Raw genomic sequence first — 27266 nt, forward strand, 5'->3', positions numbered from 1 at the left:
GGTTATTGGCTCATAAACTTTCAATTTAAAGGAATATTTCCTGAATATCATTGGAATTTTGTTTTATTTTATATTGAACAGTAAATGTACTTCAAACGTGTCAAAAATATGGTGTACAATTACTTGCCAAAAAGGACAAAATTATCATGAATACACTGCATGAACTGATGTTACGTTGCTTTTACTGCATTTGTTTATTTTTGTGGCCATAAAAATTACATGACATTTTCGACATGATTGAAGTGCATCCTCTTGGATGTAATATTAAAATTTATTTTTTGCTATGTGCGCAGTGTTCGTTTTTAATTGCTCATTTTTACTTTCCTGCATGAATTATTTTCTTTTCTTTAAGAACGATTCATATTTTACGATGGCTCATCCTCAAGTTCAAGCATACATTTATCTCCTGGTTCCTGGAACTTTTTCAGTTTTAAAAAGATATTTTCATTTTTTTCTTGGGGAAATAATCACGATTTTACAGCATAGTTGGATTTGAACAGTGATAACTGTGCGCTTTGTGTGCGACATTTTAGATTTATTTATTGCGGTTATTCAATATGACATTGCTCATTTTGCCACTTTTATGGGAAAATATGTTCAACTGCAGGTGACAAAAGTGAGTTATTTAGTGCTCAAATTTCCTAATTTAGTGGAGATTCATCCTTATTTAATTGAGCGTATTGTATTTACTATTGCCCTTTTTGCCATTTTTACCGCTCACATTCAAATTATTAAAAGAAGCTTTTTATTTGTTTATTGCCTTTTTCTTCATTTCTATTGCAACTTGTTTTTTGTTCATTGGTGCACCCCTGTAGTATTTAGTGGCCAATTTGAGATTTTTTATTGCTTGTGCTTTGTTAATTAGGGTACGTATATATTTTAGTCGAAAGGAAATTGAATAAAGTAATTATGCCGAAACATAATTTATATGTATTAGTTAATTCCCTGAATGTTTCAAGAAAATCCGACTTAAAATAAATTTTTTGCGAATACTTTTGTCTGGTGCATTTTTTTCGAGTTCAGGCCTTACATGAAAACTTTTTTTTTGTGTAATAATTTCATACGCACACTGAATTTTTTTTTTCATTTAGTTTCTATTAGGAACGCACATATTATTTTTCCAATATCAAAAATAATTATTTCACTCTGAATATCACATAACATGACAAATTCTATGTGTGTAATAGATTTCACTGGACACATAACGTTCATGTGATTTAATGGTGCAATTTCCAATTATAGGATCACATGAAAGTTATGTGAAATTCACATGGATATTTTCCACTGGTTATATGATTTATTTTATGAGTGTACATCGAGATGATGCTCATATTAGAAAACAAATTCCTGTAAAATATCGTAGTTTATGAGTTAACTACGTTTTCAAGAATATGAGCAGTCACACGCAAAACTTATGCTAGTTTTATGCAGCCTAATTACAGACATTTCTGAAATTCAGTCATTTTTCGTATACTTCTGAAAAAAAAAAAATCTGGCATCTCTGAGTACAATTAATGCAACGTTCGGATAATTATAGCTAATAGTACGTAACATTATATCACCTATACCACTCGAATCTAATTATTTCACTGGAATGATAAGGGTATTCACAAAGCGCATCGTAAACGTATACACCCTCGTAAATGCGTAAATTTCCACTAAACTCCAATGGACCCTGGTATTTTTACGATAGTGCATAAGGAGAAATGGCTGTAATGTTGGCCTATGGATCCAAGATTGGGCCCCCATAATAAAAATAACCATAAAAGAGAGCTTAACGACGTGTTCGGGGTATCATCCAAACCATTTGTAGGATAGTTTACCCATCCGGGATAGAGTTCGTTTATGGTATTTGATTATTAGGGCCATCGATAAAAGTCTGCTATTTATAAATTTTATCTAGATGAACGCGTCATTTGGACGGTACAAATGGATATTTTTGGTCGCTATTGAAAATTTGGTCGATTGCTGAATTTGTGTATGGGCCCAAATTAGGGGCCGACATTACATCCATTTCCTCTATCATTTTGTTTTTTTTTGTAAAATACCGGTGCAAAAACAAATCTGTTACAATACAAAGTGATGATTTCCATTACACAAATCACATGAGATGTCAGCAAAAGTCACAGAAACCATAACACATAGGGAAAATGCAGGTAATGTCGGCCTAAGTGTCCCTAATTTGGGCCCATACATAAATTCAGCAATCGACTAAATTTTCAATAGCAACCAAAAATATCCATTAGTAACGTCCCAATAACGCGTTCATCCAGATAAAATTGATAAATAGCAGATTTTTAGCGATGGGCCCAATCTTAGATCCATAGGCCAACATTAGAGACATTTCCCCTATTTTAATTATCATTCATTATCATTAAATGAATAATAATAAAGGTCAAAGCACACGATGTTATGTCGATATGCCAACGATCTAACAAACATAATAAAATAGGCATGAAGTGCACTCAAGTTCATATTTTTTACTTACATTGAACAGCATACTGGAATAATTTTTAGTATTAGCAGTTTTGTCTGTATACTTGAGTTCCTTCCAACCAAGCGAAAATGGTAGCGATGCAGGCTGTATTTTTCAGAAAAGTAAAATTCGTAAATTGATTATTATCCGTCATTCTTTTTCCTTTTTAAGAATCTTTAAAATTACAGTCATAAGGAATCTTCCAACAATGATTAAAACTGGAAATACAGTAAAGAAAATCATATGTAAATGAAGCATAGTAAAAAAACCTAATTATTGAAAAAAGGCTTTATACAAAACAAATGAAGATGGAGAAGGCAAAGATCGCTCAATTGAATATAATAAAATCTTACTATATTATGCCCACATATCCTGTGTTTAGATTGAAGGATTAGCGATAATGCAAATGATTTGATGTTTGCTAGAAGATTTTGATTGAATTACTAAGGTATGGGAGGTTTTTAAGATTCACTAATATCGCTCTAAGTCTTTGGTTCAAATTGTCAAAATGCTATTACTATTTTTATATGCGGTTACTATGGCAATAGACAGCAAGCCTGTTGTCGTTGCAAAGAAATTGGTTTTCTTTACAGACACATAGGGTTAATTACCCCATTTCCGGCCTATTAAGCACAACCCGCACTTAGTCTTCCTTAATCTAGCGCAGTTTAGCACCAAACGGAATGCTATTATTATTGATGGCTTCCAAATTTATTTACCTTTCCGTACGTACCGTGAGATTTGCTTAAGAGAAACCAATCGTTGAGATATTGTCAAAAGTCTAACACTGCTTCTTGACGCTAAACTCGGCCTACGGATTCTAAACTCGGCCATTGAAACGCCAATGAATTCACTTCGGCCTATCGGATGAAGATAAAACGTGATTCGGTCGGAGCGCTTCTTTTGTTTTTGGGAATTATGGGTGTAAACCTTCATATCACGCGTTCTCATTGACTTCGTTCCGTAGCGTATTAGCTAAAGTATCGTACTAAACGCACAATTGACTTGTTAACTCTGAAATCAAGGATTTATTTGAAGTTTTCTGCTCGATAGGCCCAAAATGGGCGATTAGGCCGAAGTAGTTCTCTACCCTATTAACTCATTAATTTACTATCTATTTAGTAATTTTTCACATTTATAAATTTCTTGAATTGTTACCAAACCGTCTTATTGATCATTGTCCTAGAAATTAATCAGTGGCGAAAACAACCCCCGCCAAGGGACGAATTTGGATAAAATTTCTAAAAGTTTCTCCTAAGCATCTTTCCTCGAAATACATTTAATTTAAATTTAATACCTGAGCGTAGCTAGAGGGGGTAGGGAGGGCGAATGCCTCCACCCAAATCAATAAATTTCATAATTTTAAAAATATTTTCAATTTTATAATCTTGAAAACGACAATGGTCAAGGTTCTAGAACTAACAGGAATATGTTTTAACAGAATATCGATGATAAATGCAATAATATCAAACGGAGGCACTTGAAGTGGGTAAAACATGTCCTACACACAAAAATGCCCTGATAGGTCAGTCAAAGTGGTTTATGGCTGGCCAAAACCTCAAAAATTAAATCCAATATTTTTAAAATATTTCGCAAACCTTAATGAAAGCTTTTATGGGGTTGTGTTGAAAATTTATTATTCTACACTAATAAAATTCGATACATTTTTATTGACGAATTTCCATGTGAAATTCCACATGATTTTCATGTGACCACACATGAACAGAATCCACTCAGAGGCACACATGAAATTTATGAGTCAAATGAATAGTATGTGTGGTTACACATGGCTTTTATGTGTAGACATATTAAGTATGTGTCCAATACATTGCGAAAATTCATATGTGGGACACATAAAAATAATCTTTGAAATTTTATCAGTTGACTGACGTTTTAGTATAAAGATGCCAGTAGTTCTCGATAAAATTTCATTAAGCTGAAACAATTTCAATATTTGACTACAGCTTCTACTGTAAATTTTTACCGAATATGGAACAGCTGAACTTTCGGTAATCCATTCGGTAATTTTTCAATTTACAATCCGTTCGGTAAATTTTCTTCGCTTATGGACTGTCAAAATTTACGGACCTGTGGACTGTAAATTTTACTTAACGATCAGTAAAGTCTACCATAGCGTTCAGTATATGTTTTACCGAATCTACTGTACTTTTTTCAGAATAAATCATAAAAATTAGAATTTTTATTGATTAATTATTTATTTCTTTCATTCACCAACCCAAAAATTCATACGACTATTTACGTTATAGGGTTAACTACCCCATTTCCGGCCTATTAGGCACAACCCGCACTTAGTCTTTCTTAATCTAGCGCAGTTTAGCACCAAACGGAATGTTATTATTACTGACGGCTTCCAAATTTATTTACCTTTCCGTACGTACCGTAAGAGTTGATAAAGAGAAACAAATTGTTGAGATATTGTCAAAAGTCTAACTCTGCGCCAAACTCGGCCTACGGATTCTAAACTCGGCCTAACGCATTGAAACGCCATGGAAACGCCAATAAATTCACTTCGGCCTATCGGATGAAGATAAAACATGATTCGGTTGGAGCGCTTCTTTTGTTTTTGGGAATAATGCGTGCAAACCTTCATATCACGCGTTCTCATTGACTTCGTTCGGTAGCTTATTAACTAAAGTATCGTACCAAACGCATAATTGACTTGTTAACTCTGAAAGCATGGATTTATTTGATAGGCCCAAAATGGGCGATTAGGCCGAAGTAGCTCTCTACCCTATAGTCTTTTTACCATATATATTTTTAATAGGCATTTCCATATTGCGTTCGTACAAACATAATAAAAAAACAGTAATGAAGCCGGACTCAGCAAACCGTGGACTTTTGAGCTGAACTCAGCACTTTTGAGGAGGATATTGAGTTGCCTAACGTCCATGGCGTCTGAAATAAATTGACCCAAAAATGAAAACTAATTAAATTTTCGGTGTAAATTTAACACAATCTAGCAAAAAAAGTAAAGTACTTACATTCCACAACATAAAACCGAAGAACACTCAACATCGAAATGGCAGCAAAGGTTGTGTTTGACAGTACAAAGTTTACAAATCTGTTCAGTAAGTTTTACGGAAATGCTGTACTTTATTGCAGTTTGTTTTTGTAAAAGATTATTTTTACAGTACATTCGTTACAATTTTTACAGAATTGCGGAATCGCAACCATTTACAGTTTCAATCAGCAAACTTGATTTACAGTTTGAAAGGAGAGATGCGAGGCAACTCTCATCTCATGTAATGATAATTGGAGAACGAAATACAGATTAGTGTGAACTGATAGTTTGAACTGACAAGACGTGTTTTCCCTACAATCTGTCCGGTAAATTTCTGCAAATTACGGAATTTTAGCAGGTATGATTGCGGAAAATTGGTAAAATAATATGTTTTACAAAGCATACGGTAAAAATTACATTTTACCGAACAAATCCAGCAAAAATAGTACCGAACAAGATTTAAGAAATTTGGTGTGTAAATCGTGTTGATTTCTTCAGAAGAAATATTCCTGAGCTTTTTTCACACCACACAAATAGAAAATATGATTTTTTCAAAGACATTCTTAGGAAAATTTTCAGCCAACTAGCTAGTTCATCCCCAAAAGAAAATATGATGGTTTAAGTATGATTATTTGTTTTAAAATTTAAGAATGTGCTTTTTTCACATTGATTCTAAGAAAAACATATGTTGGAAGAAAATGGCAGTGACAGGCAAAGATAGCTAGAAATATAAACTTTCAAATGGAACAGATTTTAGCAATGTTTTTTTGTGATAGGTATTGTTATTTTGTTTACAAAGCGAAAAGCACCGTACTTCTCATCTATCAATTCCTTTAGAGCTGGTTAATGTTGATATTTTTTCGTAAATATTATCCGATGTGAAATTTTTTAGCGAGCATAGCTGCAAGTGTACACGGAATGAAAACGACACGTAAATAAGATGAGCGGATATCATTTTTTGAGTAGAAATACGCAGAGGGAGAGATTTGTTTATTTAATAATTCAACTAACAATTAATGTCTTAATGAATAAAACTTAATCTAAATAGTTATGGTCAACGAAACGAAAACGGTCAAGTAACCGGTGACGAAACACATTTGCTGATACGTTAAAGTCAAATTCGCAATAAAAGTAGTTAAATTGTCGGCTGATTGCACGAATTGGCTCATTCTGCGTATAATTTCTGCCTCGTGGCTCCAAAAACAGAAATTCGCGTTGACGAAGAGGTCTCTCAGGAGCATACATATTTAGCTGGGCCAGCAACGTTGGACAGTCGATGTCACGCGTGAGAAGCTTTCCAGCAAACATAGCTTGAGCGACCGTCCGTCGCACCACTAGCGGTTCGATGCCCAGAAGACGGCAACGCTCCTCGTACGGTGGCAGGTTCGATGAGTCACGCCAGTTCTCACAAACTTTCGTTGAACAGATTCGATTCTAGCGATCCAAGTGGCTTGGAAAGGGCACCATACAACCAACAATCAATACGAAACTAACTATTTTAAATTGGCTCACCACTTTAGTAGCCTATTGGTCCCAAGCAAACGATTAACGTACCCTATTCTAGTCGAAATTCTAGTACTACGCAATGTTTGTTTTGATTCGCTATGAAAGTTTGACAGATAAAATGAGGGGTTATTGGTTTTTCCTATGTTTCGAGGGGTGAATCGATTAGCTTGGGACCGAAGAGAGTACCAGAGCTGAGCCAAAAAGTTGAGCACGTTATTTCGGGACCTTCTTGTCTTAGAGTTACCTCTATGATACAACCATAGAGGTAACTCTAAGACTAGAAGGTCCCGAAATAACGTGTTCAACTTTTTGGCTCAGCTCTGGTACTCTCTTCGGTCCCAAGCTAATCGATTAACCACTCGAAACATAGGAAGAACCAATAACCCCTCATTTTATCTGTCAAATTTTCATAGCGAATCAAAACAAACATTGCGTAGTACTAGAATTTCGACTAGAATGGGGTGCGTTAATCGTTTGCTTGGGACCAATAGGCTAGTCAAGTAGTGAGCCAATTTAAAATCGTTAGTTTCATATTGATTGTTGATACAACTGCACTTGATTCTAATATAGACCGCACAAGTGAGCAGTAAAGTGATCTGAGGCATAACGGGTCCCGGAACTCATCGGCAATTTTGAAAATAAAACCCAGTTGGCGATTGGCTCGGGAAATGATGTCGTTATAATGGATTTTGAAGGTGAGCCCGCAGTCCAGAGTAACACCGAGATCCTTTATTTGTTCTACACGGGCAATGCAACGTCCAAAGAGCACATAGTCAAACATAATTGGTTCGTTTTTACGGTGATAGGAGATGATGGGCGAAGAAAATGTTTTGAGCCAAATGAACTGCCAAAATCTGAGCCAATCGAACATTCCCATTAGAATTTGTCCGAGGATTTCTTATTCTTACTAAGATTATATTTGAGAGTATTGCAATCGAACAGAAATTCAATCACCTTTATGTTTCGTCACGTTTCTTCTTCTTTCACGCTTCTCAAATTCAACTAGTTTTTGGAATCAAAAACAATATTTTAACTGTATTGATAAATTGATCTTAGTTAGTTAATTAATGGCACCAAGTTCTTACAACTTTAAAATTTATTTTAAAGTTGTAAGAACGATAAGTGTTGTCTCTTTCATTCTTCCGCTTTTTAAATGGTTATACGAGTGTGAAATCCAACTCCGTCATCAATTCAAACAACCGAAGAACGAAAGAGACGACAAATTCACTGGGCCTCACCTGTTTACGCTCATTGATTTTCCATATCAAGAGCCACATGTGAAAAGAGCATACAAGCTTTTTTGTAAATACACTTTTGTAGGCCCTTTTCTCGCCCACCGAGGGTCGCTAACGCAAATCAACAACTTTATCGGGAAGGGGAAAGTTTCCCCTACCGGCTGATGTTGATGGTTTGCGTGGGTGTCATACACAGAAAAAAAAGTTGTTGAGTATTGCTGATTGCATCTGAAACTGGACTGTTCCAAAAATGCAAAAAGTGTGATAAAAGTGCACGTTTCCGTCAAATCGTTTTGATGTCTTCGGAGCACTTATTGCTTGCATCATAAGGAATAAGTGCACTTAAGACACCAAGACGATTAGACGTAAACTTGCAGTTTTATCACACTTTTTAAAAAGGGAAAACGCGCTTATTAGTCCAATTTGGTGTGAAACGCGCAATATTACATCCAAACTGCTGCAACCAGGTCAATCCATCGGTTGTGTAATATAACGTTGTACGATGTACATCGATTTAGCGAACAGAATTACATTCATTAGTGTAATATTGTATCTGATTTTTGCTTTTACATCATTATTTCATACATCAGCTTGAATTATATTGATCGATATTACATTTTTTTGCTTTGTATGGGTAGCAAGAAAAGGACATAAGAAGGTTTGTTTACAAAAAGCTTGTATGCCCTTTTCACATGTTGTTCTTGATATGTGAATTTGGTTTCAAGCATTTTGCTTATGGCTTGTTGTCGATTGAAACCAGTTAAGCGATGTAGGCGACGATTGTTCATATTTGACAGTCACCCCCTTGACTTATGGTCTTTCACCTCGTCTTTCACCAGAGGTCCTGGATTGCGATCTAGCGTTGGTGCTGTGGAAATACGGTAATTGAAGCGTCTCATTCGGGAGAAATTCCCAGCGGACTTAGGTCTCGACATCTAGATGGGGCAAGATGAGCACCTTTGAAGTTCACAATAAGAATTTTAATTTTTAGTAACTGATGGGATCATAATATGTACGCTATGAATTTTGTCATAGCGCACATATTATTAAAACGTTTGATAAAAACTCGTTGTCCTCTTTTAATGTTAAGAAAAGGAATCATTGTCCTCCTTATTCTCCAATCCTCAAATGAAATGTCCTCCTTTTAAAGTTTTTCATATGGTAACCCTAGGGAGGCAGCTCCCACACCTGGTAGGGTTCTGATTTCGTTATTCTATCATTCCAAACTATTCCAACATTCCTTCGCAAGGGAAGTAAAGCCGTTGGTCCCCGGTCCATGGGTCGATTGGAAGGGTCCAGGTGTGGGAGCTGTCTCCCTGGCGTCGGTAGCATTGGTACTCAGTACGGAAAACAAGATCGACGGAAAACAAATCAAAGAAAAAAAATTCTCCTCTACTGGAACATCTACCCTACACATTAGACTCACGCTCGCACGTTTATCCACTATCCATAATTATGCAGGGTGAGTGAGCCATTAGATGCGGAATTAAAACAATGAATTTATTAAATAAGTAAATAAGTGATCTGCATGCATTTTTTTATTCGTCAATATATAGCTTTCAACCACCATTTTCTAGAAAAATATTACATTGCGATTAAATTGTTCAATTTTTTTTTTGAGAAAACTTGCCCTCCATGAATAGGAAGACTGTTCCAGTAGTTGTGGTAGTTTCTAACTTTGTTTCCTATAAAAGTGGAAGCCATGGATTTCTTATGTGTTCCACTACTACAGGAACATGACCCAAGTAAGAATTTTCGTTTTATGAGAGTTCGGTAGACCATAATTTGGAATTGTAGAATGCTTTAAAACCAAGATAAAACATGCAATGGTTCTTGGGTTCCTGCAAAGATGAAAAAGAGTCAGCATCTTAAGCAAATTTAAAGATTTTCCTTAATTTTTGGACTAATTTCTAGTTTCAAATATGCAAATATAGTTTATTATAGGAGAGCTACCGATGAAAAACAAATTTATTTGGTTTTCCACCACTATTCCGGCATTAACCTCATACCGCAACTATAGGTACACCACTATTACTGGAACACCTACCCTATAGGCGTAGAGAAGAAAAGTGGATAATACAGAGCCAACCGGCTCCTTTATTGTAGTTGTATGTTTATTGCTTATTCTTTTACAGCTCAGTTCAAGCGAGAGAAGCCAGTTGTGATAAAACTTGCGAGATTGAATTTAGTCTACGCGAGATGTTGGTCGAATTCAAAACGATACTGTGAACGCGTCCGTGGTAGTCAGTGTCGTTGATTTTGTTTTTCTCATTTAGTCGAATCGTGCTAATTAATTTTGTAGTGTCCGTTTATTCTGTTTCTGCCAATATGAATACAAAAAGTGCTGAATAAATTTGATTTCGACATCTGCTTTTAAGTGATCAAATTAAAGTGATAAAGAAGAACGATACAAAATTTTATTCGTATAAATATTAATTTAATATTCAAAACTGGATTACCAAGAAGCGGCGAAGAAGAGGAAACGCAAAATGCCTAGAAATACAACTTCAACGTGAGCACACTACTAGTTCTTAACAAAGCATTCCCAAATGGACGTTAGGTCTGAGTCTCCGGGTGCATTCAAATTACCTACGCCCTGCATGCAAATTGATCTATTGTCATCGTTATATAAGTCGCTTAATACATCATGTGTCATCAAGCTATTGCCGAGATGCAATCAACGAAAAATATGGTTAATTATTGAATACTGCATGCACATAGAAAGTGATAGTAGTATCTACTGTGTTATGGACATGGTTTACTGGAGATCAAGTCGCTCGCACTGTAAAGTGACTCTTCAAGTTGCTCTTCAAAACTTTCTAATATTTCAAACTTATGCGGAGGCTGGTACTGGTATGAGTACTTGTGCGCTAATATCTCCAGTTCAATAACAGTTCATGCAGACCACTCAGTTGTCTCTGAAAGACCACATAAGCCCATTTATAAAATTATGGATATCACGTAATAAACAGTTAGTACTGTACCGTCCAAGGCAAATAAAAAAAAAATGTGATAAAAGCTGTTGATTCATAAAAACATTTTTTTTTTAATTGTGGACTACTATTTTTATGAATGGATAGGATTGACTGGTTAGGATTGAAAATGAGAACTCGTTTGTGACTTTCTCATTATTTATTTACAATTGTTTGGTTGAGCCAATATTTTGTACAGTACGGAATAAGCTTTCAAATGGTGATCAAGTAGGAAACTTGTCAATATTATTTCAAACGATCGAATATGCTTCTGCTGCTTTCCCTCAAACCCGTTTATATTGATGTTTAAGTTTGGATTTGGCTATCCTTTAAGATTTAAGGTTAAAATTTTGAGTGTTGATCCTAATACTTTATCTTTCAAACCAATATGTTTAAGGGACGTAAGCCTTGGCGTTAGTCCTGATCGTTGAATTTTTTTTTACAGCATGAGTTGGATTTTTTGACAACCATTTCGATCGGCTCCGCACTACTCAGGTTTATATCAATTGGTCTTTGAATAGTTAGAGAAAATATGCCGTTGGTCATATTATCCCGTGGTGCATATTTCCCCACCTTACCCTACATCCTTTATTGAACAGATATTAATTTGGGATTCATTACTATCTCATAGATAAGGATATATCTTCCGTTGGATGCGGGATAGGAATGGAATGTTAGTCCGACATTTACATAAGATATATGAGAGAGATTTAAGAGATATAAGAGAACTCTATGATACTACGACCGCTCATAAATGTCACGGTAATGTACCTATGTGATTAGGTTAGTAGCACAGGAGTGGAACTTCGGATCAGAAAGTGGCTCCACTTGTCATTTGCGAACACTAGCTCACCTAGCGGTAGAAGGCATCTTCTGCCTGCAGTTAAGATAGGCAGCATGCTATGATAGTGTGAGTGCACATAGAAAGCCCGTGTGGAACGTTTCCACAACACATCGCTTGTTGAGCAGAAAAACGAACACTTTTTGATTCACCGATTTGTTTGCACTTCCCCTTCTGTTCTGTGTTAGTAGGCAAGAAAACTCTCACGTCATCATCATATGTATCGCACTTAATTTTGAAATGATTGTGAAACACATCCATTTCAATTGTGGATCTTATGCTATGAACCATGCCTGATCACTATTGATTCGAAGTGTAATACACTTGGATTCTATGTGCTTCACATGGTGATATCAATAGTTTTGCATATCATAGTTCAATGTTCTACAATATAGAGTCATCTCGTGACTACAATTTCTACCTGTTTTACAAGTTTCAAGTTACCTAAATAAAGTTGAATGATACTTTTTTTTCGTAGGGTGGATGCAAAGAAATATAATTAATACAATTAATTTGTGTTGCTATGAAATTAATGGATTTATATAGTTTCTAGGTGTACTACAACATACTGAAAATGTATTACATCATATAAGATAAATATTGTGTTGTATCGCCACTGCCTGCAAAAGTTAAATGTACATTAGGGTGCCAAGAATTTTGAGCTTTTTTTGACAATCCTCTGCGTCACGGAGCTACTTGTTCCCTATGCCAAACTGAGGCTCTGGTCCAAATTTGAGCGAAATCGCAAGGCGGTCCGAGTTGATCTGAAAAAGTTATTATCATTTTTGAAGTGATGTCCACATCTGTTTTGAATAGCAGTGTGATTCAATGTGCAATACACTTGAATATATAGCAAAAGATTTTCAGCTTTTCAAAGTTTGAAATACTATTAATCAATGTGTATATCACATTGTACCGAGGGGGGCGACTCTATCTACGATGCAAAAAATATTGTGTTTTGCTGTGGCAGCTGCACGCACGCTGAGTAGATAGAAAGAAGATTGATGACGATTCTGAAGATTTCCTGCAAAAAGATGATGAGCGATGCAAGTAGATGCGACAAATGAAAGAAGATTTTTCGAAGATTGATTCGCTAGTGTGAGATTTGTTGAGCATCTAAACTTGAGATTTAGATGTTTCGCCCCCCTCGCATTGTACCAAGAAGAAATACACTCCAAATAAATTTGATTGGGCATTTTAAAAATTAAATGTTTACACACGACTTGTAGACTTTTTTGAGTGTAGGGAAGAACCCAGCCGGTGTTACTGGCTAAAATTCACTATTAGTATCAGGTGTGTTGTGCTGATCTGCTGGATGTTTGGTTGCTGAAATAAAATCAAAAAGGTACACAGTGGTTATGAAAACTTCAGCTCCCAATCGTTGTCACATCAGGGAAATATTTGTGGGAATAAGTGCTCTTAAGTTTTGATTTAAATCTATTTATTTTCTAAAATTTATTTAAGGGGGAACATATATACAGTGTATCTCAAAATTGAGCGTACATTTGTCCTTAAATTTTATAAAAACAGCATTAAAAGCACAATTCTGGCTGCTGAATCATCATAAATTTATCAATTATTGGTACAGTGTTGGGCTGATTTGGTTGCGATTATTAATAGTAAGAGCTATTTGAGAAAAACGCCGTTTCCTTGAAGAACCTTAATATCTTGAAATATAATGAGCTAAACGTTTCAAAATTTTGCTCATTTTTAGTCATTATACCGATCATTCATATTCCACTTATTTTACTAAAATTCGTCCACTAGGTAAAACGTTGAAAATCGTGCGTTTTACTAAAATGAATCTAACTTCATACAGGTTATTCCTATAGAGTCCAAAACTAAAAAAGATACAATAAGAGGTTGCAAAGAATGTGTTTGACATATTAAACCAGATTTTTCACTCACTCACTCACTCAATCAGCGATCAGCAAACCGCTGATTGTGACTCATAGAAAGCAAAATTTACAGGTTTTATGTTTCAAACGCATACTGTGTAACCTCTTCTTGTAAGTTACTAGTAAAACATGTCATCATACCATCTTTTGGTTTTATTATTCCGAAAAACATTATTTTAGCTGAAATGAGTATTTGCAACCTTGGCTGAAAGTCTCGTAAATAAAGCTGCAAACTTAATTTCCATAAAAAAAATCTACCATTTGAAAAGGGCTGTTTTTAGATGATTTTGTTTTAATAAAAATATGTAACTAAAAAATGATAAGAACTACAAATATTTAATCAATTAGTGAATTGTAGAAAACAGTCTACAGTTTTATAACAAAATATTAAAACGATTAAAAATTTAATTCTTACACAAAAAAAAAACAATTTAGAAAAAAATGTTTTTATCGAATGCTTTTTGTTTGAAAAAAAAAATGATTTTTTTCCTCAGACAATTCAGTTACGTAAAATCCGTCAAATATTCCAACTGTTATAGGAAATAGTTTATCAAGCAAACAATATCTCTAGAGCAAATAGTCAAAAACGTAGGGACACCAAAATTATGGACCACTACCATTTGATCTCCAAGCAGAATGTCACGAACGTAAATTCATAAGATTTTGACAGTTCTTACAGCAATCCATATGCATTGTTTATACAATACATATGCAGCTGGAGAAGACTTTTGACTATTTGCTCGAAATTTAATTCTTCTTCTGCTAGGATTTAACACTTCTGTAGCGAGCGTTTTACCAACGTGTTCCGCTGTAACCGTTATGTTACAAAGGTCCAATACAATATTTTAAATATGCACCATGTGATCGAGCATTCAAATAAATTTAACACTTGCAATGAAACTCACTGGGCAGACGATACGGTCATGCTTAACGGCCGACTGCTGAATAAGGCGCGCATGGCCGCGGCAAAATGGCAACACGGAGTCACGGGTGATGAGCTGAAGGGTTCTGCGATGATTATAGAACGGCCATCGTTCACTTTATGTCAGGCGAGCGTGTAGACCAGAATAATCTTTTAACAATATACTATGTGCGAGTAGTGAATCAAGGTGAAGTGTAAATCACCAATTCAGCTGATTCAGGTAAAGTTGAAGTCATCCTCGAAATTGGTCGAAGGCACTAATGGATGTTACCTCCTCGCTAGGACCTTTCTTTTTCAACCAATCAAATGGTTTTCTGGTTGGCGAGTCAAGGACCGCCATTGCACGCTACGGTCTAGGTCACATTTAGTTACCTTGACCTAAACGTAAAGGACATCGTTCTCGGGCTGAAGGCCCTAAACGCCAAGGAGAATTTCCCTTCCCGGTTCGACAGAGGGCGGCCTTGCCGTCGTCGACCGGCTTCGTCAGAAGGAGGCGCCTGTGCATCGGAACCATCTCCACAAACCGCTATACCAGCTCCGGTAAAACAAACCACCGCCATCGCACTACAGCCGACGTTCGGTCAGCCTCGCCTCGTCCGCCATTGTCGGAATTGTACCGGAATTTCACCGAGCGGTGGTACCGCCATCTTGCCGACAAGATCGGCCTTTAATCATCAGCCATCGTCAGGATCATTCAGGAGCCACAGCGAGCGCTCGCTGGTCTGCAGTCGTCGTAGTCACCATCGTCATCAAGGGTATGTGCCAAGAAAATCGATCACAACACCATACAATCCACACTATCGTTAATTGGAGAAAATACAGTGTTTTCGTCCGCGTAGCCCCTCCAGTTTGCCCAGTAGTGCGCTTATGCTGAGTTGTTGTCGGGCAGAACATTAGTTTCACCGCTTGGTAATACCGCATCTTTACTGACTGGGCTATCTGAGTCCAATCTGGTATATACAAGATGTAAAAATGAAGGGCTGAATGTATTGGTCCAAAAAGTTCTTGACATAACATTGTGTAGTCTTTCAATTTCTGATAAAATCAAGAATTGGCATGTAGCGGCTAAAAAATCTTTGTCCGATCACAAGCAAATCATATTTGATTATGAAGTAAATCAACAGCTCATTGAAAAAATAAGCGATCCCAGGAAAACTAACTGGAAGCAGTATAAATCAACAGTTAAAGTTGGAGTACACAGCTTGAAAGGATTTTCAAAAACATACATTGAACTAGAGAACAATTCTCAGCAGCTCTCTGGCTTAATACAACATGTTTATTACGATAGCTGTCCTACAAATGAACGTTCTACCAATAGAGATGTACCTTGGCGGAATAAAATCTTACAGAAACTTCGAAAGAAAGCCCGGACACTATTTAACCGGGAAAAAATAACTAAGCAATGGGGTCAATATAGAGAAGCTCTTACAGCTTATAATAGGGAAATTAGAAGATCAAAAAGAAAATATTGGAGGCATACTTGTGAAAACATTGAAAATACTCCAATTTCTGCTAGATTGCAGAAAGTTTTTTCAAAAGATCATTAAAATGGCCTAGGAACTCTTAAAAAAGAGGACGGCACGTTTACTGGATTAGTGGAGGAAACGTTAGGGATAATGATGAAAACACACTTTCCATGTTCAACTTCTAACATAAATGAAGACCAGAATAAAAGTGCAGCGAAAAATGTCTCTGGAAAAACCAGGACGTATGTTCAGGAAGCATTTAACGAGTCAACTGGATCAGAGAGAGCCGGGAAAGATGCTCAAAATCTGGCCAACATAATTTTACAGAGAAACGAGTTGATTATTTTGAACCTTTTAAATCACCAGGTAGGGACGGAATTTTTATCCCACGGTCACAACACTTCCTTGAAGGTGATCTTAGAGGACATATGAGCATCCTAAAAATGTTGATTCTCTTGTGATACAAAATGAAGATTGGATGAAGAAAAAATATCACTTCGATCGTCTTTACAATGATCCGGATCCGGATCGCGATTTGTGGGAAAATGTCGTCCAGGATAAATTGTCTTTTATACAGACGGCACTAGATTCGATGATCGTGTAGGAGCAAGGGTAACAGATCCAGGAATAAATATCTCAATATCTATGGGCTACTGGCCTACCAAACCCAAGTCCAAGCAATTCTTGAATGTTCTAAAATTTGCTTGCGTAGAAATTATAGACATTCGAATATCTGCATTATATTTGATAGCCAAGCAGCACTAAATGCTTTGAAATCAGCAACATGTAATTCTAAACTTATATGGGAATGTGCAATGTCACTTCAAAAATTGGCCTGCCAAAACCAAGGGAACCTATTTTGGGTTACTGGTCACTGCGGAATTCAATGGAATAAGAAAGCCGACACACTAGCTAGGCTTGGATCATCTCAACAATTTATAGAACCAGAACCATTCTGTGGAGTTTCTGCTTGCTCTCTTAGAACGGAGTTCAAGAAATGGGAAAAAATGAAAGTGGATACCAATTGGAACAATGCTCTCATTGCTAGGCAGTCGAAACGGTTTTTATGTCTTAAGTGCTATTTTTACAATTTTGTCTTTGTTCTATTTTTTATAATATGTCTTGAGAACAAGTTAAAAACATACTTCTAGATGACGTTATGCGAGGAATTAAAAAATTGCTTTAGTTTGTTTTTTGTCATTGTAAAGTCAATGTTGTACACTGGTTTAATAACAGGACACTGTCCATGTTAATATCACATAGCATAGAAACTGTGGCATAGAAAAAGAAGACTCTGAACACCTGCTAAGCTCTTGTACAGCAATCTTCATTAAGAGTCGTATTTTTCTGAATAAGGGGCTGACAGAACCCTTTGATATTTGGAATTCAGTTCCCAGCCAAGTAGTGCTTTTCTTTCGAAATGTAATACCTGACTGGGAAAATGCATTCGGTAAGTTTATGTCGGTCGCTTCACAAAATGGTGATACCATAGAGCTAACCTTAAGACCAGAAGGCCCCGAAGAAACGTGCTCAACTTTTTGGCTCAGCTCTAGTACTCTCTTCGGTCCCAAGCTAATCGATGCACCCCTCAAAACATAAAAAATTCCCCGTACCCCTCATTTTATCTGTCAAAGTTTCGTAGCGAATAAAAACAAACATAGTGTAGTACAAGAATTTCGGCTAGAATGGGGTACGTTAATCGGGGAACAATAGGCTAGTCAAGTAGTGAGCCATTTTAAAATCGTTAGTTTCCACCGGTTGGTGATACGACATGCTGATAAAGCAATATTAAAACGGGGAATATATCACAATAGATCTAAGTATTGGTCGCAGTGATCAAAATACCCAACACGGAAAAAATTTGGTGCACTTCATTTTTCACTACACGGTAACCGCAAAATACCCAATAATGACTATAAAAGACTCGATATTGACTACAAAGTAAGCATTTTCGAAGGAGACTGGGACTACCCACCCCAAACTTTTGATCGGTGACTTGAATAAATATTCTGATGAATTAAATAAAAAATCTCAAATTTTCACATAAGTATATAATAAGGGTTCTACTACTATTACTAAATTTAAAAAAAGTTTAAACACAAACACAGGTGAACAAAATTTAAAAATTATATTGAACTATTTCTCTACGAAGAAAGTTTCATTCAATACCTTTCAAATTACCTAAAGAGTACGAAAATTGGTCGTAAAATGACAGAGATATGAACACAACGCTTTTTCATGTTTTTTTTATGACCTTAAAATTATGACGGGAGTGTACTGCCTATAATCGCATATCAGTCACATATGGAAAAGTATGCATCGAGGAAATGGCCGTCGAAGTAACAAGTGCTTTTCCCATGTAAATAAATATTTGAAAAATCATACTTAATTTATTGATATTTTATCAGCGAAAAATATGGCAATTCAAAAAGGATAACTTAAAACTGGAACTACAGGTAAGATTGCTATATATGCACATAGGAAATTTTCTCTGCTACAACTTTGCTCAAGACACCTTTTTGATTGAATGTTATGAACATTAGTTATTGATTGTCTGATGTGATTATCAACTGCTTTTAGGGCAACACTGAATTTTGCACTATGACATAGTTGGTTGGATTTGTGTGCCTCATTAATTAAGACTCATTCAAAATCATCTGGGTTCGATTCCCCGTCCGGCGAAGGAATTTTTCGAGTTGAAAAATTTCACGACATCCCTGGGCATAGAAAATTATTGTACTTGCCACACAATAATAATATTACCAGTTGCTCTCAATTAACAACCTGTGGAAATGCTCAAAGAACACTCACTTGAGAACCGACGTAAAGCCTGGTACGCAGCTGAAAAGTAATGACACAGACAAACAGACATAACTCTTAGAAGAAAATTCTTCAAAAAATATCGTCAAGCGTATTTTGCATGCGCACTAGCACCATCTATCATCCACAATCCCAAGCAATGTTTTGCACCCGGAGCATCCCTCGTGCATGCAATTTTTTCGTTGCTTTTCCCTCGTTCTGTCAACGCGTCAGCTGTTTTGAATAAAAACAAAACAGATGGAAGTCAGTGATGTCGGTTCTATAAAGTTTTCCAGAGATCTATAGAATTGATTGAATTCTGCAGAAATACGGATCCGTAGGAAAAATTCTCAGAAGTTAAGTCTTTTTTAGGGATTTGTTTTGTTTGCTTAGTGTGCTTTTTCTTTTGCTGGAAACAAGTTTTTAAACGAGGTAATGCATCACTTATTAGTGCCCTTTCTACCACCGCTCATCACTTCAATGTGTACACAGAAGGTGGTGAAGTATTGAACATCAATAACTGGTAAAAGATGATAGAATATTACAGTCATCAACATGATTTGTTCTCAAATTCTGTGTACATCTTACAACGTAATATTAGGAACGGAATGACTAATGTGCAGCAGTTTTGATGTAATATTCAACAACTTTATTGTATTCGTTAGATGTGGTAGGGTAAATGATGGCTTCGGCAGCCATCGACTGTTTTCGGCAACCACAATTTAAACGTTAATTTCGCTGTATTTTCTCACTAAAACACTTCGCTGAATGTATTTAAACGATTCCTTAGTCTTTCAGGCTCAATCCTAATACATTTTTACGACTGAAAAAACCTATTATGTCAGGTGTTTCTTCAAATGAAACATAAGCACATGAAAATACGGCAGATTTCGAGTTGCCGATAATAGAACAACTGGTTAACACACAGTTTAAACGGAAAGGTTACCGAAGTAAAAGAGGCTGCCGACAATAGTCACACTCACCTGAGAAGTTTGGAGTGCCTTAAATACGTTTTCAAATCATTTTGGACAGTTCTGTCGATTGGAATGGATAGAGTAGCTAGCAGCAGATAAATGTAAACAAACAGACACGTCATATGTGTGCGTGACACTGAGGAAATGCTAATAGAAGTGCGGAAGCTGCTTAGATTGCCGAGAATACGTAAATTCCCCTATGTGTCTCCAGTTGGATGCCTTGACCATTTATCATTTTCAAGAGCTGACATCTACTAACTAGACGTGAAAAAGAACTGGCGTCACTGATAAGTTCAAAATGTTTGCTCAATGCTTCAGTGGCTTCACCAAGCACATTCCCAACTAAAACATTATTTGCGATGAATGTGATTGTGAGTGTTATGTCTGTTTGTCTGTGATAATGACGTTTCTACGTGCTACGGGATAGGACACGGAATGATAAAGAAATTACTTTCCTTTAGCATTTCTTGACCCTGTACGCAGTTCTAAGGCTGTGAACCATTTGGTGAGTTAAATTTAACTCGTGATTAAAAGTGACACTTCGAAAGTTATTTTCCATGTTCGAAAATCCCCGTGCTGTCGATCAACCGATTTTCGAGCCACGGTCGTCAAAATTTAGCTTCTTGTCTGTCAGAAGTAACCACGCTTGGATAGCAGGGTTAATCGATAACTTTCCATCTGTCAAATTATACCGTTAGGTAATGTTGGCGTTTATTGCAAAACTGATGTTTTGGATGCATTTTAGCAACATAAACACTAATGATTGTTGATTTTAAAATTAGACGACATCCCCCTATGATCTCAAAATTTAGCAAAAGACACCTCCCTATAGCTGTCAAATTAACTTTTGGGAATATTCCTCAAAAAATATATAATATAAGCAATAAAGCAAAAAAAAAAAAAAAAAAAAAAATATGAATATGCCGACTATACTCAGCCAGTACTCACTGCGATTTTCAAACCATGACCTTGTGTTTGGTCTGGAAATTGTGATGCTGCAATTGATACCACCGACCCATTTCAATACATGTCTAATAAAAACTCTGTTCGTCCAGCTACTTTTTTGGGTAGAACATGGAAACACGCATGTCGGGAGAAACTTATTGTAGCGGATTTCATGCGCATATATGGGGCACTGCGGGATTAACATAGATTGCCAATACATGTTGAAAGAGAGTATCACCGAAAGTTGCTTTGTTGAGAATCAACCAAAGGGGAACGTGGCTGTAAATTAGGAGTAATAATAAGCATTTACCAAACAAAAAGATAAGAGACAAGTACCAATATGTATTTGAACCGATACACAGCTTAAAAGTTTGTAATATTGATCAGCTGCATCTTACAACGTAATGAGGAGTATCGAAAATAAGTGGTAAAAAATTTTACTTCCAAATTCTTAAAAAACTATGTTTGAATAAAAAAAAAAGATTCTTCGATTAGCTGTGTCCTTCTTTAAAACTTAACAAAGAAAAACAAGCCAACAAATATTCTTTAAGGGACTGGCATCATGTAAGATTTAGTTCTTGTTATGAGTTTTCGGACAGTGCATTGTTGTGCTTTTCAAATGCATCGTTACAGTACATTTTTGATTATTTCAAGGTTTTAAAACTGTTAATATCATGATTCTACCCGAACAGGAGAAAATAACTAATGAATACCTAATTCTAACCTGATACCAAAATTTGGTATTGACCAGCATGACATAAGAAGTAAAATACCAAAGAATAATACCAAAAAATTGCATGCACAATACTATGTAAATATCAAAAATTGATATTTGGATACCAAAAGAATACCTGTGTGGTATTGCTTTGGTATTGCATTATCATAATTTGGTATTATAAGGGTATTGTGGGAACATTTTTTTGGTATTATTTTTTGGTATTTTACATCTTATGTCAGGCTCATCCATACCAATCTAAGGTATCGAGATATTCGTTCCTGCTCGGGTATATCCACTCATTTGCAATAAAAAAATGATTTCCGAATTTTTTTAATCATTAGATGTTATTATGATATTTTGTACATGTTAGATACAAGAAGATGTTGAAAGGCAAGTGTTTAACACATAAAACCCGTCAAATTCGCTTGCAGATAGTCACGATCAGCGATTTTACGGCTCTGATTGAACGCTCACGAATCATTAAAAAAGCTGATTGTGACACTCTGATAGCGAAATTGACAGGTTTTATGCGTCAAATACTTGCCTTTAAATCTCTTCGTGCACACTTAGATTTTTTGCCGAGATGGGCACCACCGAGCACTTAGGCAATCTATTTTGCTGGATCTCAGTGAAAAATTTGCCGAGATTCAGTTAACAAACGGGAATTTTGCCGATCTCGGCTAACAAACATAAATTTTGCTGAGATCTCAGTAAAAATAAATGCCGAGCCTGCTCGGTGGTGCCAATCTCAGCAAAAAAAATCTAAGTGTGTATGTCTAACAAGCACAAATTTTCCTTATAACTTCCAATCATTTCAAAATTCCGAAAATCCTTATTTTATAGCAAGTGAGTGGAAGAAACACTGATTGAAGATGCTCTACACACTTAATCTAGCTCGGTAAAATCTCCAACAGCCGATTACCTCGGCATTTACTTTTGCTGATATCTCTGCAAAATATCTATTTGTTAGCTGATATCTCAGCAAAATCTTATTTGTTAGCTGAGTCTCGGCAATTGTTCTACTGAATCTCAGCAAAATAAATTGCAGAACTACTCGGCTGTTGGAATCTCGGCGAAAAAATTTAAGTGTGTATACACATGCCATTCAGCATCAGCAATCGGCAATCAATAGGTTGTGATTGCGAACAAGTTGAATTGGGCCGCTCTCGGAAAAAAATTTACATGGATGCTGAACAGCGGCGCTGGTGGTGTAGTAGTAAGCGTGATTGCCTCTCACCTCAAAGGGCTGGGGTTCAATCCCAGTCGGCGTCGCCGGGATTTTCTGAGGCATATAATATCTGATTTCTGATCACGCCTTCCTTGGGGGAAGTAAAGCCATTTGTCCCCGGTCCATGAGTTGATGGGTCGATAGCTGCCTCCCTGGCGTCGGTAGCATTGGTACTTTTGTTGTGATAATTAAAATTATCACTGATTGCCTGCGAAAAGCAATCTCCGTAACACAGATTTCAAAGTTGAATTCTATCCGGTCTCACCAAACGGTGTTTATTCAATCATCGCGTGGTGAGTGGTGGTATTGATCGGAATCAGTAGCTCTTCGTGAGTCGCTGTGGGCCATCTATGTCAAGCGCGTCATACTAAAAAGTGTAAACAGATAGAACGCCGCTCAAATTCCTATTCCTACACAAAACACAAGCTCCTGCTGCAGTTAACAAATAAAATTTATTATATAAGACCACGTAGTCCTACGTTACCATTGCGTACAACCCCATAGGGCTGTCCCTTGTAGTTTCTTTTTTTTATGGATTTATAAAGAAAAATTATGTTAGAACTTATTTTCGATACCGTCCTTATGTATTACACAACTAATTAAATGACTTATGTGCTTCTGTTGGGCTGTAATATTCAACCACGAACGTAAGCAACTTTATCTGAATTTATTACGTATTATGTACCAGACTCCTGTGCAAAAAATAATTGTGCAGTAATATTTTCAAGCAGGCCAGAAAATTGTTAAATCGACTTATGTGAAAGCAGTAGTAGCTTTAAAACAGTACTGTCAAACTACACCAATGAATCCAACAATTATACACTGAAGTCTTTTTTTACACTGTTTTTTTTTACGCGGTTTTTTTTACACGGTTATTTTTACACGGTTTTTCGCGATTTACACCGTACGTTTCTAACGATTTCTCAACAACGATACAACCTATCGACTTGATTCCGATCACATTATCCGTTTCAAGCTATAGGTAATCGAATGACATACTTAGAAAAAAAATCACAATTTTTGGTGTAAATACAGAAATTTTTAAAATATGTTTATATGGACCATAGCATGCTATAATTACAAATGGCATCAAAATCCGAATTTTTTGAAACATTTAAGCATGTGAAAAATCAAAATCTCGTAGGTTTTTTTCTTACACGGTTTTTTTTACACGGTACGTATCCCCTGTGTAAAAAAAAGACCTGAGTGCATTGTTGAGATATTGTCAAAAATCCCACACCGGTAATTCGTCGTACGAGTTTCAATTCCGTCCTAACGCATTGAAATGCCATTAGATTTTCTTCGTCCTTCGGTTGAAGGTTAATATGGAATGGAAAACGTTGTAGCTTTTGACCAAACATACAATTGACTCGTTAACGCTAACATCATAGCAATATGTGCTGTTTTCTGACCGATATGCCCAAAATGTGAGCCCGAAATGAATTTTTACTCTACACGGGAAAAAATCCGATTCCATTATCATGAACAAAAAATCATGAAATCAAAAAACTTGCCAACCCTTGAAATCATAACAATGATTCATGATTTCGTTATGGAAATTCATGATTTCATAATGCAGCGGAATCATGACCGCTTCAAGCGTTACCTGAAAAACCGTGTTCACTGCACTACATAGGTATCTCTTATACGCCTTTTGCCTTCCTTCTGATACAAGTATTGATAGTCTAGTGGTCAAAGTTTGGGTTTAGTGATCGTAAGGTTCTTGGTTCGAATCCAGTTTGATGATTTATCTTATTTTTTTACATGTTTTGGTTTAAAAACTAAAAGTTAAAGTCATGAATTTAGTTCATGATTTTAACTCGGATGATTCATGATTTCCGGAATCATGGGTGCGTTACGCAAACATAGCTCATGATATCATGAATATTATTCATGGTGTATTTTCATAACATGAAAATACGCTATGTTCATGAAATCATGAGTCATTTATCTCATTTCGGATTTTTGATTTGTTCCCGTGTATTACTTGCCGTTACTGACAATGCGTTATAATTTGACTCGTGGTGCCCGGAAGTGAAAACGGCGATTAAGCGGCGTCGAAAACTTCTGAGAGCACTGAAACGCAGCAGAACAGCAGGATCGGACACAGCGGATGTTTTGAAGCAGTTCCAGGAAGCGAACATTCGTGGGAGGACTTTGTCCGAAAAATATCCCCTAGCAGCACAATGGCAGACATGTGGCGGACGATGAACAACCTGAGAGGCAAACGACCATACAGCAAGGCGGTTATCAAGCTACACGGAGAAATCAGAAGAAATAGCAGAAATCTATCAGATCATAAAACAAAACCAAAAACTTTAAACGTTTCAAAATTAATTGAAAGCTGGAAAAGAGAAAAAAAAAATGATTATTTGAAGCGAAAACGAATATTGAATCTCTTATGCTAATCGTATGCTTGTTGACTGTATAAATATAAATAATTATTTTTTAAATGTTTTGCAAATTTTACTAGAAGATCATTAATTTATTGGTGAGTTATTGAGTAGTTACTTTATTGGTGAGAAGTTGCTAATAAGCCCTCCCAGTTCTTCTGTATACAGAACAAATCTGATACTATAATCAGAATTGCTCAGTCTGCATGAAGCAGCCGATTTCATCAAGGAAGTTCTATTAACAACCAAGAATTAAGCATTATGAAGGTGATATTTATGACTCACTATGGGAAATCATCATAGTTGCAGATATAAAGAGACTAAACATAACCCTTTGAAAATATCAGCCTTATATGATAAAAATGAGTGAATAGTGGGCTTGTTTATTACTGGGGTGGGGTATTTTTTTCGTGTGCAAAAAAATCGAGAAGGTCTTTGAATTGGTACACGCATACTGTCAGGCAATGAGCGAAAGATGAATCTCTGTTGAAGGATATTAAGGCGAAGGTTTATAACATGTTTCAGGTAAAAGCTATTGAGCAATCCAACTGAAATTGCTCGTAAGCCATTTCTCTAACAGGTTGACTCCTTTTTTATTACATTAGCAGTTCTTTGACAGATAAAAGCCACTAACTAATTATTGAGCATTCCTTTTTTATCATTTAAGGTCTACATGTATTATAGTTGTTCATTAATGAGATGAACAAGTTTTAATTAATTTTTAACATCTCTTTTTTACTCATTTAAATACTCGTACTGGTTATGAATAACACCATTTAAAATTTATTTATGTTGCACTTAGTCACGCTGCAAGTATTTGAATAAACTTGAAATCGAATTGACGTACTTCACAAATCCTGGTCCTTCATAATCACCTGCACCTGCCATAATGCCTACTTGTGGCCCAATATCAAAAAATTCCTTGACCGGACTGTTAATTGAACCCACCGCATCCAGAATTCCGCTAACAACCAAATTTCATTACTTCATTATGATGGCTACCAAGCCTTTGAGGACTTTCCTTATTAGAGAGTTGTATAGGTTTTACTCCTTTATCTTACTTAAATCTTTGGTTTTTATTAGTTAGGTAGGTTCCGATTCAACACATTGTAGTTTCATTTTTATACCTATGATCTTGACTTTTTTACCTAGGGGATTAGTACTTAAGGGGGTTAGATTTTGATAAGTTCTTTAGTGGGAATGACACTGATGAAGACTGCACATTGTAGTCGAAATACGTATCTGTCATGGATACCAAAATTAATTAAGTGGAATTAAATGGAAGATAACCTTTTTTGCTGTTTTATTTAGCATTCCGCTAACAACCCAATTTCATTACTTCATTATGATGGCTACCAAGCCTTTGGGGATTTTCCTTATTAGAGAGTTGTATAGATTTTTCTCCTTTAGCTTACTTAAATCTTTGGTTTTTATTAGTTAGGTAGGTTCCGATTCAACACATTGTAGTTTCATTTTTATACCTATGATCTTGACTTTTTTTTTACCTAGGGGATGAGTACTTAAGGGGGTTAGATTTTGATAAGTTCTTTAGTGGGAATGACACTGATGAAGACTGCACATTGTAGACGAAATACGTATCTGTCATGGATACCAAAATTAATTAAGTGGAATTAAATGGAAGATAACCTTTTTTGCTGTTTTATTTAGCATTCTGCTAACAACCCAATTTCATTACTTCATTACGTTCGGTAAATAGTTGAGAGATTTTCCACAGTATAAAAGGAAAACTGTGAAAAATCACCGAACTGTTTCCGAACTTTCAGCAGTTGAGATTTCGGTAAAATATTAATGAAAACTGTGAAATATTCTGCAGCGCACAAGCAAGTTTTTCCAAAAATGCATATTAATAA

The 27266-nt window shown here is 36.0% G+C and overlaps 1 protein-coding gene across 3 annotated transcripts in view; it reads left to right on the plus strand.

The window, feature by feature from the left end:
- nemy (no extended memory) overlaps nucleotides 1-27266 on the plus strand; it is an 82881-nt gene that overhangs the window by 32036 nt on the left and 23579 nt on the right. Inside the window, exon 1 of one of the 3 annotated variants that reach the window (XM_065233294.1) lies at nucleotides 10413-10751. The exons of the other annotated variants lie outside the window; for them this stretch is intronic. Within the exon in view, the coding sequence (XP_065089366.1) occupies nucleotides 10729-10751 (23 nt within the window). The 5' untranslated portion in view covers nucleotides 10413-10728. Of the gene's footprint in view, nucleotides 1-10412; nucleotides 10752-27266 lie in introns of those variants that run through there. 3 annotated transcript variants of the gene reach the window in all.

Source organism: Ochlerotatus camptorhynchus, unplaced genomic scaffold (assembly GCF_037179485.1).
Source record: "Ochlerotatus camptorhynchus isolate MF236.1 unplaced genomic scaffold, CSIRO-AGI_Acam_v1.1 ptg000396l, whole genome shotgun sequence".
NCBI lineage: Eukaryota > Metazoa > Arthropoda > Insecta > Diptera > Culicidae > Ochlerotatus > Ochlerotatus camptorhynchus.